At 45.9% G+C, this 15,361-nt stretch overlaps 2 protein-coding genes across 2 annotated transcripts in view; one reads left to right on the plus strand and one right to left on the minus strand.

The window, feature by feature from the left end:
• Window positions 1–15,361, plus strand: part of CYFIP2 (cytoplasmic FMR1 interacting protein 2) — a 134,375-nt gene that overhangs the window by 73,210 nt on the left and 45,804 nt on the right. Inside the window, exons 22-23 of the mRNA XM_086413755.1 lie at window positions 1,786–1,985; window positions 3,239–3,326. Of these exons, the coding sequence (XP_086269881.1) occupies window positions 1,786–1,985; window positions 3,239–3,326 (288 nt within the window). The remainder of the gene's footprint in view (window positions 1–1,785; window positions 1,986–3,238; window positions 3,327–15,361) is intronic.
• On the minus strand, window positions 5,055–8,272 carry FNDC9 (fibronectin type III domain containing 9). The gene is made up of 2 exons (XM_086413756.1): window positions 8,063–8,272; window positions 5,055–6,026 (listed from the first exon to the last, which is right to left on the minus strand). The coding sequence occupies exon 2, from the start codon at window positions 6,017–6,019 to the stop codon at window positions 5,336–5,338; it is 684 nt and encodes a 227-aa protein (XP_086269882.1). The 5' UTR covers window positions 6,020–6,026; window positions 8,063–8,272; the 3' UTR covers window positions 5,055–5,335.

Genomic DNA, 15,361 nt, shown 5'->3' on the forward strand with positions numbered 1-15,361 from the left:
AGGGGTCCTGTGTCTGATGAGAATAAAACTGAATCCCTGATGCAAGGCTTCCTCCTGTGACTGTAAACAGTTGGGCTCCATGTCCCAGGTCTTACAGCTGGCCCTCTGACTGCCCCAGCTCCTGGCCACACTCTGGGGAACAGCCACTGCCTATGTCCTTTTAGCTTTTATGTTGTAAAGCCATCTTTACTGTTCAAAGGACTTTCTCAGTAATTGCTTATTTATTCCAGGCAGCTGCATCCAAGGGCCAAATACACATGATTTGATTAGAAGACCTGGGAGCACATCCTAAACCCTGTTCTATATTCTCCTATGACCTTTATTGAGTGAGTTATTTCTCCCTCTGAGCTTCAGCCTACCCCTCCATGAAATAGGCAGTCATACCTATCACAAAAGATGGCTTAACCACTGCAATATAAGAGTGTTCCAGAGCATTATAGGGAGAAGGCAATGGCAACCCCCTACAGTACTCTTGCCTGGAAAATCCCATGGGTGGAGGAGCCTGGTAGGCTGCAGTCCATGGGGTCTTGAAGAGTCGGACACGGCTGAGCAACTTCACTTTCACTTTTCACTTTGATGCATTGGAGAAGGAAATGGCAACCCACTCCAGTGTTCTTGCCTGGAGAATCCCAGGGACAGGGGAGCCTGGTGGGCTGCCATCTCTGGGGTCACACAGAGTTGGACACGACTGAAGCGACTTAGCAGCAGCAGCAGCAGAGCATTATAGAGGGAGTACTTTCTTTCTATGCACAGGTTTGTGCTTTGATTCTCTTTGATAGCAATTCAGTGAAGAACTAAACCCAGCCCAAAGGATTTTACCTTCTTTTTACTTCCAAGCAAATGCAGTGACCTGCTATGTCTGGATATTATTATGGGACTCTGGTCCCATTCTCTGCCTGAAGGTGGCATTCCAGATGACCAGGGCCTATATATAGCTCATGCAAGTCCTTGGTCCATGGCTTGCAGCCAAACTTTTGCCAACATGTTTAACCAACCCCTGTTGTGACTGGGGGATGCAAGAGAAGTTGAGAGGAGGAAACACTGTGCCCGCAGCTGTTTTTTAAATTTCTATAGTATATAACAGTTAAGAATGTGAACATCAGAGCCCAGCTTCCTGGATTTGAAGCCGAGTTATGCACTTCTTAAAGCCCATTTTCTATATATATGTATAAAATAAGAACAGCCATCATGCTGACCTTATAAGGGGGTTTTGAGCATTAAGTGAGTTGACACATATTAAGTGCTTAGAATACTCCGTGGCATGTATTAGGTTGAACCGTAAGAAATTACTAACATTGTATGGTGTTTGACATAAGAAACTAGTAGTCTCACATGGACCAACCTAGTGTTAAGTACTTACCAGGTGGTAGCTCCCTTGCTTGCTTTCTGCAGGATGGAGGTAGACCCTCAGTCATAGATGGACGGTCACAATTTTCTTTTACTTTACTTGCGTCACTCAGGGACAGGCGTTTTCCTTACCAGCATAGAAACTGGAAAGCAAGGAGTTGTGCTTTTCTCCCCAAGGGAGTGCAGACAAGGGATCTGCACGTGATCTGTGGTCCCCTTCTGGGTACAGGCATGCATTCTCCCTTGGCATGGTCTGGCACTTCCTTCATTCAAGGGAATGTTGCCACATAGTACTGCAGGAGTCCTAGTCCCCATACCAGCAGTTACGAGGTTGTCTGAGGGGCTCTTGCCTGCATGAAAGGCATCTGGCAGGTAGCAGTACTGGTGTGCAAGGCGTGTATGCAAGTCCTCAGCAGCCTCGGGCTCTCTCTCGGGCAGGAGCTGGAGTGGCTGCTGGAGATCAACCGGCTCACGCACCGGCTGCTGTGTAAACACATGACCCTGGACAGCTTCGACGCCATGTTCCGGGAGGCCAACCACAATGTGTCTGCCCCCTACGGCCGAATCACCCTGCATGTCTTCTGGGAGCTCAACTTCGACTTCCTCCCCAACTACTGCTATAATGGCTCCACTAACCGGTAAGGGAGTCTCAGTGCAAAGTGGCCTGGGGGTGCGGGGGTGCATGTGTGCTAAGTCACTTCCATCTTTGTGACCCTATGGACTGTAGCTCTCCGGGCTCCTCTGTCCATGCGTTTATCCAGGCAAGGATACTGGAGTGGGTTGCCATGCCGTCCTCCAGGGGATCTTCCTGACCCAGGGATCGAACCCTCATCTCTTATATCTCCTTAATTGGCATGTGGCTTCTTTACCACTAGCACCACCTGGGGGCAGGGGCAGAAGCAGCCAACTCTCTCCTTCAGAGGAAGCTCTCTCAGTATCATCAGGGCCTGGCTCATAGCTAGCTTTGAATAAGTATGTGCCAGATGCAGGAAAGGGCCTGGGAAGAGTCCACGTTCTTAGCAAGATGGACTTCCAGTTCTCTAAAGATCTGGGACTTTCAATCCTCTTGAGCAGAGATCTGCCAACTCCAGCCCACAAGTCATCTCTACTTGTCAACTGTTTTTGTTCAACCCATGAGCTAAAAATGGTATTGATATTTTTAAGTGGCTAGGGAAACCAAAATCCAAAGAAGAATTATAATTTGGTGACAAGTGGAAATTATTTGACATTCACAAAGTTTATTGGAATTCTGCCATCCGTGCTCATTCATTTACAGTTGTTTATGGGCGCTCTCATGCTACAGCAGAACTGAGTCGTTGCAACAGAGACCATCTGGCTTGCAAAGCTGAACATATTTGCTATCTGGGGCTTTATAGAAAGAGTTTGCAGCACCCTACTCTTGAGGAAACCAAACTGGGTGAAGGGCCCTGGAAAAGGCTGTGCTCAGGCTCAACCTATTCTCAGCTTTCTTGACCACTGTTCTCACCAGCTGTAAGCCCAGAGTCAAGCCTGTGAACCTGGACTACTGTGTTCCCATTTGTTCTTTGCAACCCCGTGGACTGTAGCCCACCAGGCTCCTCTGTCCTTGGGGATTCTCTAGGCAAGAATACTGGAGTGGGTAGCCATACCCTCCTCCAGGGGTCTTCCCAACCCAGGGATTGAACCCAGGTCTCCCGCATTGCAGGCAGATTCTTTAACCATCTGAGCCACCAGGGATGCCCTTATGAAAAGGAGACAGGGGTTAAATGGGAGTTTGTCACAAGAAGTGTATAGGCAACCGCCTAAGAAACAGCGTGGTTGCCCCTGGTCAGAAAGGGCTCCCGCTCTGTAATCTGTGAAGAATAATATTAGGACCCAGTTAACTCCTTCCCCATCTCTTTTCTCCTACTAGTTTTGTCCGAACTGCCATTCCTTTCACCCAAGAACCGCAGAGAGATAAACCTGCCAACGTCCAGCCTTATTACCTCTATGGGTCCAAGGTGAGTGGTCTTGCCTGTGTCCTACTTCTGAGAGGACTAGTGAGCAAAAGCAAATAGGAAAGTATTCCCCGAATCAGAAAGGCAAGAAGTGTGGAGATAAAGAGGCAGCAGTGAGGTCCAGGAAGAAACAACTATGAATATATTCATCTTTATTTGTTCACAACTAGCAAGACTGGGGGTGAGCACAGACCTGGCAGGGCTGGGTTCTGGGTGGGAATGGGGAAACAGGTGAGAGGGTCTCCTTGTCTTGGCATCACATCTCCTCCTGTTCTCGGTTGATTCACTGTCATATCGTCCTGCAATTCTGGGATTTTGTGCTCCATAACTATGAAGGATTTGCAGCCAGGAAGCAGTTGGGAAGGTGGAACTTTGAAGGAAATCCCAGATGGCCAAAACTACCTCTGAGAGGTCTCGTCCTGTCTCTTTGCTGCTTGGATCACAATGCCGATCCTGACACTAATGAAGCCTCCCAGGCAGTGTCTGTTCTGGACCTTCAGTCCTTTGACAGTTGTTAAACAGACATTCCTTAAGCCCTAGAACATCCTGGGCAGGGTCTCCATGCTGGAGATTTAGCAGAGACTGAAGCATCTCCACCCTCCTCCAGTTCTGTTTCCACCCTGGGGGGTGAGCACAGGGGATCACCCTTCACACAGATTCACCAACACCTTGACCTATGTAGGAGATTAGCTTGCAGGCTAATCTTAGCCTGCAGGTTTGTGTAGGAGAACACCATGGAAAGAGTGCAGAAACAGCTAAAAAGCTTAGGTTCTTTTTTGTGATGGATGAAAAATGGCCACCTCTGACCCCATTTTTCACAACATAAGCACAGATGGACTTAGAAGAAGTAACTGGATAAGTGTAACCTGGTTAGACAAGGCGCTCCTCTAGGTATGGGAGCCCTAGTTTGGGAAGGTAAGGAACAAAGATGAGTGCCCATCACTCGGGCCTGAAGGTGGGAAGGTGGGGCTTAGAAAGTCTTAGGCTGATGCTGAGACAGAGCAGGTGTCTCCTCCAGAGCAGCCAGTCTGGTCAAGGCTGCTCTCTCAAGGCACCCTTCCAGACAGCCTTGTGGATAGTTCACAGGCATGGCATGAATCAACAATGGCTCACAAAGGGACTCCCTTTTCTATTCTCTTTTAAACCTTGATGATGATATCAAGGAGCAAGTCTTGAGTTGGTGTCAAAATGTCTTTAATAGCTCTCCAATAATTGCTAATCTCCCTTTTTATCAAAGAGAGCAGGCCCTAAGTTTAGAGTCCTTAGACAGTAATAGTATCCAAGTCAAATTTAATATGATTTTGTTTTCATTCTGCTTATTAGGTCTCTTTTCTTCTATTTATTATAGCAGAAGTGTGCTGGCTTTTCATTTGGGGAATAACATGGGCTTCCTTTTAAAATAAGTTTTTTAAATGACTCAATATAAAGAAAATGCATTGTTAATAATAGTACGGTTAGTCTGTGGGTTCAAAAAAAGTGAAGCCGGGGTACAGGTGGTGTGCAATTGGCTGAATTAGAGTATTTTGGTATGCAAAATACTCTAGAGCAAAGTTTCTCACATCTTTCCAAAATAATCCCCCCACTGCTGTAACAGCAAAGGAGCCTGGACATTTGCCTCAGCTGACTGAAAGTTTAACTGAAGAGCCTATCTTCAATTAACAATTTCCTTGAAGTGTGTTTTATTTCAGTCATGTCAGTTTCCATTTCTAACCCATAATATACTAATGGCTGTTTTAATTTTAAAATAATGCTTTTATTTTCTAACTGAGCCCTGCTGCTCTAGATGGACCCTCCTAAGAGATGGCATCTTCCTCCCCTTGCCCACCATGGGGGTATGTGTTTTCCAACTTGAAAGGCTTTGTCAAAGGGCACTCATCCAACCAAGTAGTTCACAAGAGCTCAGTCATTTGAGGGAAGATGAGTGGGTAGTCTACAGATGCATTTTTACAGGAGACCTATTGCATGGAGGCCTTTAAGCTACATGGTGTGGGCTGCCTCCTCCCCACCTCTCACTACCCAAAACGAGGCAATACAGCCTGACCATCTCCCTCCCTCTGCAAGGCACCCGCATCGGGGGCATGCTGGCCAGCTTCCACTGCTGCAGCTTCAGCTTCTGGTTCTGCATCTTCTCCAGAGTTTTTGTGTGGCAGCTCCACCAGGGGGAGCCCCTGCAGGCCTTCCTCCCCCTGACCTAGCCCCGGGGCCTCCTCTGGCCATCTCACCAGCCCATTGGCTTCCTCCATGTGGCCGGCTCTGTAAGACCATCGAGGTTCGTGGCACCGGATGCACCAGAACTGGAGGCAGATGAAGGCTAAGACTGCCGTGAAGCAGGCCAGCAGAATGGCCATCAGCACCCAGAGCGAGATCTGGGGGTCCACCAGGGAGCTTCCAGCGGCCAGTGGAGTCTTATCCAGGGTGTGGAACATGGTGCAGTAGTGCCTGTAGGGGAAGAGGATCTTCTTGCAGCTGATGCACAGGAAGTAGAGTGTGGAAGGGGTGAGGTGTTCCAGCACCACGGAGCTGATTGTTCGAGGCACCTTCTCCTCGTGGTGGAAGCTGTAGCGAAGATAGCCAGAGAAGATGCTGTTCCAATTGGGCCTATACATAATATGGTAATAGTCCTCCAGGCAGGGCTCCGAGGACGACCAGGAAATGATGGCTCCTGTATAAGAAACGTTCCCAACCTTGATGTTCATCACGATTCTGAAACCAGAATCAAAGTGAAGAGTGACATGTCCTCATTTAAGTGTTGATTTATGCTAATCACAGCCACCGTGCATTGAGTATTCAACATGAAGACTAATATTGCCCCCGTTTAACAGACTGAGAGATGGAGGCCAAGAGGTGACAATACTCAGCTGGGCATAGCTGAGGAATGGCAGAACTGCAGATCAGATCAGGGCCATCTCATGCAAGCCGGGCTTGCAGGCTTAGGAAAGATGCACCCAGATCCCCCAGCCCCATGCTGCCCTGTCTCAGAATCCTTAAATAAATCCTTAAATGGTTCCCAAACCTTAAAAAAAAAGGAAGAGGGAGAAGAAAAAGGAATGAAGGAGAAGCAAGCACAGCCTCAGGGTCCCCGTGTTAGTCACCATGGGCCTGTGACCTCCAAGCCAGATGATTGTTTCACCTAAAATTTCCCTGTAGACCTCCTGTTGCTGCCCCAAGTGCTGTGAGTTCATTCATCTAGAACATTCTGGCCACTGTGTTTTTAGCCTCGCAGTTCTGTTGCCCGTGGCGAGAGGCGCTTTGCGTCAGTCACTCAGGGACAGCTCATTTCTCCCCAAAGCCTCTGATCGTGTTTTGTCCATTTGTTTGCTTTTTTCAAAGCGGAATTACCCAGGAAATTAGTTTCGCAGGTCAAGATAATCAGCTCCAAATACCAGCAGAGCTGCTCCTATTTGATACTGCTGGTTCTGTGACTGTTAACGGTGGTAATCACCAGCCACAGTTAGCGAGCAGTTGCTATGTCACAGGTCATGCTAGAAGCTCAACATACTGTAACAAATATGCTTTATTCATCACAACCTTTGAACTAGATTCCCGTTTTACAGACGAACAATCTAAGAGAAGCCATTATCTAACAAGACCCAAAGCCACATAACCTCTGGATTTCCAGGTTTAGTAGTAGAATGTTATCAGAAAATGAAGTGCTGGTACTAAGACTGGGTTGCCGCTTTTTCCGACACATCAAATGATCCCTCTTCTGACTGCCTCCCTCTCACTTTGGTAAGAGTTCATCATCTTCAAGCTTTTTAGTTTCTTTTTAATTCTGTGTATTTGGGAGAATTCAGCTCTTCTCCGCTGAATTGCCCTTGAGCTAAAATTCTAGAGACAGCCATAGTCAACCTGTGTATGTTCATAGATAGGTATCACCCAGCCCAGTCCTCTGCCCCTACTGTCTCTTATGAAAGACAGAGGTTTCATTTCTGATTGCAGCAGCATAGTTAAAAAAACAAAAAACAAAAAAAAAACAGTTGATCAGATTTTAACCTGAATTGGATACTAAGCCAGACTGGTTCCTCATGAGCTGCTTTCTCTCCTCCCTGCCTCCCTCCAACCTCCTATTCTCATGCCCTTGCTCCTAGAAGAAGTAAGGTGCAGAAAGGTGCCCGGCAGTGAGTGATCTTCAGTGCTTGATTTTCTTATCTAAAGATGACAGTAAACTATAATGCTCAGGAAGAGGAATGAGTTCCTTGCCATTTGGCTGGAAATGTTTTCCCAGAAAAATGGGGAATTAAAGGGAGGAGGCAGGGGTACGCAGATCCCTCCAGGAAGAGAGTCTTTTGCAGAGGAGACTGAGTACCTGTGCTCCCTCCGTGGGTCTCCTTCTCAAACACACCCATCCACGCCGTCCCAATACCTGCCACGTCTCTACAAATATACTTCCGACCACAATGAAAAGAGCTTAATTCATTACTTGTGCTACAGAGGCAATAGCCCTCATAAACCCTTCCATCAGGAGTGATTGGGAATCCTGTTTCTTGTCATGAATCTCTCACATCTGCACTGGCTGTCTTTGCAGGCTGAGTTTTCTACAGCAGACATTTTAAAAAGCTTTCTGTCAAGATGTGGCATTCACAGCTTTTAGGATTAGATGTCTCCCTGTATTTGTTCTTCTGTCTCTCAATCCCCCCTATTTTTAGCTACTCATATTACCATTGCCTGAATCTCCTCCAAGCAGAGTATGAAAAGAAAAGCCATTTCCATTCCGAAGAAGAGCCATGTGTGTCCCTTACCTGATGCTTGCAGTGATCCGGTTATTAGGCACCCCTCAGAGGCAGAGTGGATCAGAGCCCAAGGATGCTGCCTTCTCCCCTCCTCTGCTCTGGGCTCTCTGGGCTCTCCTTGATGTCTCTCTCACCGCTGTCTGAGTAATTGCACTGTCGCCCCCAATGCTCACATTATTCATTTCTTCAGATCAGCATCATTCACCATGGCAACCAGCAGGCATCTGTACGCACGATGTTTCAGTCTGGAAAGGCTTCTGCTCATTGAGAGGAGCTCTGATTACTTCAGCCGAAAAAAAGGCAAACAGTCCTCTCCATGTTGATCCTCAGAATGAAACTAATTCCTCAAAGGCCCCTAAATTATCTCTCTAATAAGCTAGTTATCATTTTTATCCCTCATCCAGACCTTCTTTGGACAGTGGTTTCAAAGGCAAAGATGCCATTCTCTGTTTTCCCGCAAGTAAAGATATGATTACCTCCTCATCCCCTCCCAACCCAACCCAACCCACCGCCACTCCACCTCTGCGTCCTCTTATTTCTTTATTCTTGTCTCCTGAGGCTTTACCCAGTTACATGACATTGGTCAAGATGCTTTTATTCTCTGGGCCTCAGTTCATTATCTGTAAGACTAATGGCTTGGGCTGGATCCAGATATCAGATAGAAAACATGAGTACCATCCCTGCCCCAGTCCTGAGCCCACATGAGGCATGCTTGCTAAACCATCAGGACACTTGTCCTGAGTTGGTTTGAGTGTTCCCCATCCCCAACCCACCAAATTCAGGTCTGCCTAGAACCTCAGAATGTGACCTTTGTTGGAAGTTGAGACTTTGTGGTAATTAGTTAAGGACCTAGATGTGTTATCAGCCTGGATTTAGGGTGATTCCAGTGATTGGTGTCTTTATAAGAGAAAGGAAAGTGGGAGTTATGCACAGAGAGAGGCAAAGGGCAGAAGCCCATTGAAGCAATGCTGCCAGAAGCCAGGAGGAACTGGAAGATGCAAGGAAGCCTTCTCCCCTGGAGCTTTCAGAGGGAGCTCAGCCCTGTCGGCCCCTTGATTTCAGGCCTCCAGAACTGTGAGTGATTAAATTCCTAATGTTTGAAGCCATCATGTTTCTGGTAATTTCAGCAGCCCTTGCTCAGATGGATCTAGGCCTGAATCATATAAAACAATAATAAAACACAAGCTAGGTGTTTTTAAAAAGTCATCTTTTTTCTTCTTGGTTTTTGGCCAAAGTATCCAAGTGAACCCACGAAGGTCTCCTTTTGATTCACATCAGTGATAATCAAAAAGTTATAAAAGCTGCCCAGTGAGTCACAGACCCTGCCCAGGCCAAGGGTCTGAGACGTGGGGTGTCGGGATGCCGGGTGTCCATCAATTAGACACTTGCTCTGTGCTTCCTGTGGTATTCAGTCTTCCCAGGTGTCTGGCTGGACTCTGCTGTGATGCGTGCTAACGGTGAGTCCCTGCAGAGCATCACAGCATCCTCCCCAGATAGGCCAGTGCAGTAGTTTGTAGATGCCTTTTGAAAAGATTATTTTGAGGAGAATAAAAATACCAGAGTTAAGGGACCTGTGGAGCGACAAGATGAAGCTCAAGCCTTTGCCACCAAAAACGAGAATTTATTTTTAATGCTCCTGGATGGCATTTTTCACCCTGAGCTTTTTATTTGAGAAGCTGAGACACTGGGAGAATGTGAGGTCTAGATGTCCTCTTGGTTCACAGATCCCGAGAGAAGGAAAGGTTTCCCCAGGCCGGGGGACTGATGAGTGGCAGAGCCAAGTGGGGAGTCCGGGTCCAGGGAACCCTGACTCCAAGGCCAGGGCTCATCCTGCTCCCTTGGGTCGTCACCATTCACCAGCAGCACCCAGAGCACCCAGTGAGCCCTTGTGGGTAGACAGGTCACATGAGGACACTTGACTCAGGAGATCGCACCCAGCCAAGCTCCTCACTGTCTCCACCTTCAGGGTAAAGTCACCCTTCTGCAGTCACCCGAATGGTGGCCTCTTCAGCTCTCAGGCCTGGGGGCCTCTGGCTGGTTTACACCAGCAGTAAGTCACTACAGAGGAAACCAGCCAAAAGCAGGGTCCCTGCTCCCTCCCTGAAGGTGGCAGTGAAGGGATAGTTGAGAGGGCATGCCCTGGCCCCAAAACTGATTGCCACCTGGAGGCTGAAGACCCCAGGCTGGGTTCAAATCCTGCCTCTATGGCCTTGGACAAATTTTCTGACTGTCCTAGGCCTTGGTTAACTCTTCTGTAAAAGGCAAATATTAATACGACCTGCTTGATGATGTTGGAGCAGTGAGATGAACCCATCTCTGTAGTGCTGGGCTTAGGAATAGTGAGTGAGTGAAGTCGCTCAGTCGTGTCCGACTCTTTGTGACCCCATGGCTCTTACTATTTAGAAGACAAGGTCCGTGGACACGAGCCATTGCCTAAGTTGGCTGTAGCTTCATCCAGAGGCTGTGATGGACAAGGTGTGCCATTGCATGATGCTTCCTTCCCTCTTTCTCTCCTTAAAACAGCTATATTTTAAAAATGTGTTAAAAAGTATCAAAAAGTTCAAAGACAGTAGTCAAACACAAACTACTCAGAAATAACCACTGAGAACATTTTGGTGTGTTTTACATGTTTTTTCTCATTTTACCCAAGGGGAACTTTTTGAGGTAGGCCCTCTTACCATCATTGTATAAAGGGAGAAACTGAGGCTCAGAGGGATTAACTGACTTGAGAAGTATCACAAAGCTAGGTGGTGGCAGAGCAGGTCCCTGCACCGAGGTCTGTTGGTCCAGACCCCAAGCTCCCAGCCGGCCTCTTTGATGCCGATCTCCCCTTTGGGCCGACCTTCAGTCAGTAGTGGTCAACAGTAGCTCTTTGCCTTGTGGTTGACTTCTCCGAGAGCTGGGGACAGGACTTTGCAATTTGGTGGATTCCAGGGTGATGGGAACAGGCAAGGAACTAAAAGATCTCATAGGGAATATCCAGTCACCTGAAAGTAGCAGGTAGAAGCAGGGAGAAAATCAGCTACATTTGAGAAATACAGTCCAAAGGTGTTTCCTCTTCCGGAGTCTGGAGTCCAGGTTCCCCTGCTTAAGAGCTGTGTCACTTAGGGTTGGGTTCAGTTCAGTTCAATTCAGTGGCTCACTCATGTCCGACTCGTTGCGACCCCATGAATTGCAGCACGCCAGGCTTCCCTGTCCATCACCAACTCCCGGAGTTCACTCAAACTCACATCCATCGAGTTGGTGATGCCATTCAGCCATCTCATCCTCTGTTGTCCCCTTCTCCTCCTGCCCCCAATCCCTCCCAGCATCAGAGTCTTTTCCAATGAGTCAGCTCTTCGCATGAGGTGGCCAAAGTACTGGTGTTTCAGCTTTAGCATCATTCCTTCCAAAGAAATCCCAGGACCGATCTCCTTTAGAATGGACTGGTTGGATCTCCTTGCAGTCCAAGGGACTCTCAAGAGTCTTCTCCAACACCACAGTTCAAAAGCATTAATTCTTCAGTGCTCAGCCTTCTTCACAGTCCAACTCTCACATCCATACATGACCACTGGAAAAACCATAACCTTAACTAGACGGACCTTTGTTGGCAAAGTAATGTCTCTGCTTTTGAATATGCTATCTAGGTTAGTCTTGAAGAAAGTAGTGAAAACCACTAGACCATTCAGGTATGACCTAAGTCAAATTCCTCATGATTATACAGTGGAAGTGAGAAATAGATTTAAGAGACTAGATCTGATAGAGTGCCTGATGAACTATGGACGGAGGTTCATGACACTTAGGGTTAGGGTTAATATTAAATGTAAAAAACCTTTAGCAACTGGTCACCAAAATTAGTATATGGGTCAAAACATTAAAAAAAATGTTATTCTCTAAGTGAATTGTAGAGTTCTATCATAAAACAGCCTCCCAAGTGATATAGATTGTGGCACAAATCATTTCTTAAATTATACCAATAACTTCTCAATTGTGTTTTGGTCTTTGGAGATTGGTGGTGTGATCTTTGTTTGATTTGGTTGTTGGTGTCTAAACAGTGCCCCAGTGTGAGCCTTGATTTGACCTTAGAGAAATTCATTCTACGCTTGCAGTGCCTCTCCATGAAGCCGTAGTCCTTGGGGTCTAGAAACCAGGGCTTTGCTGCAGCAGGCTGGGTGCATCTCAGCCTGCTCTATACCTGGGCGCCAGCACTTCACATGGGGCCCGAGCAGGGGAATCTGCCTTGGCCCCACAACACCATCAGCACCCAACTTCCTGCCCCTACCCTGCTATCTTATCTGTGTGGCACCTCTCCCAGGCTATACAACGTTATTTATCCCCCAGTCCAGAAGAATTTTGTTATTTTGGCAGTTGGTAGATATGGCAGAATATCATCTTGTATTTCACTGCAGGAGAGTCACTTCACTTCACTTGGGCTTTCTGACTTTCCTTAAGGTTTTTTTTTGGTTGCACTGAGTCTTCATTGCTGTGCATGAGCTTTCTCTAGTTGCAGCGAGTGGGGACTACTCTTCATTGCAGTGCATGGGCTTCTCCTTGTAGTGGCTTCTCTTGTTGCAGAGCATGGGCTCTAGGGCATGCTGGCTTCAGTAGTTGTGGCTCATGAGCTTAGTTGACCTGAGGCATGAGGAATCTTCCCAGACCAGGAATTGAACTCGTGTCCCCTGCACTGGCAGGTGGATGCTTTTTTTCCTTTTTTTTAAATGACACACACATATTATTTATTGTAACATTATTGGATAGTATTTCTCAGAGAAAATCCAGTGATGATAACATAGATAATCAAGATAAATATCATTTGATAGATAATAAGCAAACACAGGTGATCATATATATATACTCTAGGAAAAGGAAATTAGGGGAAATACTCTTAAAAGTGAATATGAAGTGTAAGATTTACTTTTTACTATTGTCTACTTTTTAGTTTATATTTATTTTTAATTGATTGATGATTGCTTTGCAATATTGGTTTGATTTCTGCCATACATCAATATGAATTAGCCATAGGTGTATATATGTCTCCTCCCTTTTGAACCTCCCTCACACCTCCCACCCATTCCCACCCCTTTAGGTTGTTACCAAGCCCCGGTTGAGTTCCCGGAGTCATACAGCAGATTCCCGTTGGCTATCTGTTTACATATGTTAGTGTATATGCTTCCACGCTACTCTCTCCATTCATCTCACCCTCTCCTTCTTCTCCCCGGCCCTTGTCCATAAGTCTGTTCCCTATGTCTGCATCTCCACTGCTGCCCTGCAAATAGGCTGATCAAAGCATCTTTCTAGATTCCATAGATATGCATTAAGATACAATATTTGTTTCTCTCTTTCTGACTTACTTCACTCTGTATAATAGGCTCTAGGTTCATCTACCTCATTAGAACTGACTCAAATGTGTTCCTTTTATGGCTGAGTAATATTCCATTGTGTATATGTACCAACTTCTTTATCCATTCATCTGTTGATGGACATCTAGGTTGCTTCCATGTCCTAGCTATTGTAAATAGTGCTGGCAGGCAGGTTCTCAACCACTGGACCACCAGGGAAGTCCTTCACTTGGGCTTTAATCCTCTGCTAAATGGGGATGATTGTACCTGCATTACCTGGTCTCAAAGGCTGCTTATGGCCCCCAGAGATACCAGATCCTAATCCTAGACCTGGAAATGTTGCTTTATTTGGGAAAACGGTTTTGCAGATATGATCAAGTAAAGAATCTTGAGATGGGAGTATTATCCTGGTTTATCAGGACAAGTCCTAAAGGCCATCACTAGTGTCCTCATAATAGAGAGGCAGAGGAAGGCTACACACACAGAAGAGAAGGCCAGATCTCAGCAGAAGGATTTGAAGATTGCCATTAGTGATGCAGCCACCACCCAAGGAATGCTGACAGCCAGCAGAGCTGGAAGAGGCAACGAACAGATTCTTGCCTCAAGCATCTAAAGGGAGTGTGGCTGTGCTGATTTTGACATTGGCCCAGTGATACTGATTTTGGGTTATGACTTCCAGACCTATGAGAATAAACTTCTGTTGTTTTAAGCCATAAGATTTATGGTAATTTGTTACAGCAGCCATGGAGAAACAAATACAACTGGACAATTACAAGGGAATTATGTAAAAACATTCATGAACAGGGAATTATGATACACTTGTGTATCATCTTATGAGTACAGAATTTTTAAAAAGCAGCATCACTGGTTTCCTCCAAAAAACTTTTGGCAACTCTAGGTATTGTCGTGTTGATAGGGTATCTCAGAACAGGAGGGTTTGGTTCCTGTTCTCCCTCTTGCCTTCTCCAAAAGACTTTATTCATGGGACAGAAAACAGGAGAAGACTTATTTCTTGAGGTTTCTACTTGGATCTTTCAAACTCTGAGCCGAGAAGACCAAAAGGTCACCCTGATGTTGGAGAACCAGCCCTATGGCTCACCAGACGTCAAAAAGGGACAGAGAGACATGAGCACTTTTACTCACGCCCTCCAATGGATTTGAACCTGTAACTTAGGATTTATCAGTTCTTTCAATCATCTCATTCTGTGGTCTTCCCAACAAGGATGCCATTACTGTTTTATTCATTTACCTGCATCCTCATTTACCTGCAGGTTTTAGAGTGAAGCTCCAGCTCTCTCCCTCCCTGAATTAGAGAGCTATGTTTGTGTTGGTGGGCTGATGGCATTCAAATTGCTCAAGGGACATTAGAGAAATTGTAAGTAAAACAGGAAATTAGAAACAGTTTTAATTCCTCTTGGGATCTCTGAAAACAGCAATTGTGATTCCAGAAAGCAGAGATGCAAATTGCTTGCAAATTTGATTTGCCAAATAAACAAGCTTCCCTGTTTGGAGTGGTTGGTCTTGTTTATCATCTGGTGAAGATAGACACTTGATGACTAAAAGTCCATCTACAACACTTCTGGATGGTTAAAATGGTAGCTTTTATGTTATGAATATTTTACCACAATTTTTTTAAAAGTCCACTTATAGAGATATTACAGTTCCCAGAATCTGCCAGATCAACTCAGCTTTTTTTTCTCTCCTTAAAATGCTCTTTCACTTTTAAACAAATATGCATATATATCACACATTGATATTATGGCTCCAATTCCTGAATCAGGCTTATTTCTTGAGATCTCATAAAGGTATCTATTCTGAGCAAGATGGTTTTAACCAAGCTTAATTTTAAGCAAGACATCCTAAACAAGGTACATAGTTTCTAAAGGCACGTAGTTTCTAAATGCAGGCATTGATTGTAGTTAGCAGTTAACCAAGTCAGTTAGCAGGATTGGTTCTATATAAGAGATCTGTAGCAAGTTTCCAATGTCTC

Source organism: Bos grunniens, chromosome 7, assembly GCF_055505025.1.
Source record: "Bos grunniens cultivar Pamir isolate PY7600 chromosome 7, Bosgru_T2T1.0, whole genome shotgun sequence".
NCBI lineage: Eukaryota > Metazoa > Chordata > Mammalia > Artiodactyla > Bovidae > Bos > Bos grunniens.

Excerpts from the sequence above, each read along its gene's own strand:
- FNDC9 (XM_086413756.1), bottom strand. The coding sequence starts at position 6,019 with ATGAACATCAAGGTTGGGAACGTTTCTTATACAGGAGCCATCATTTCC.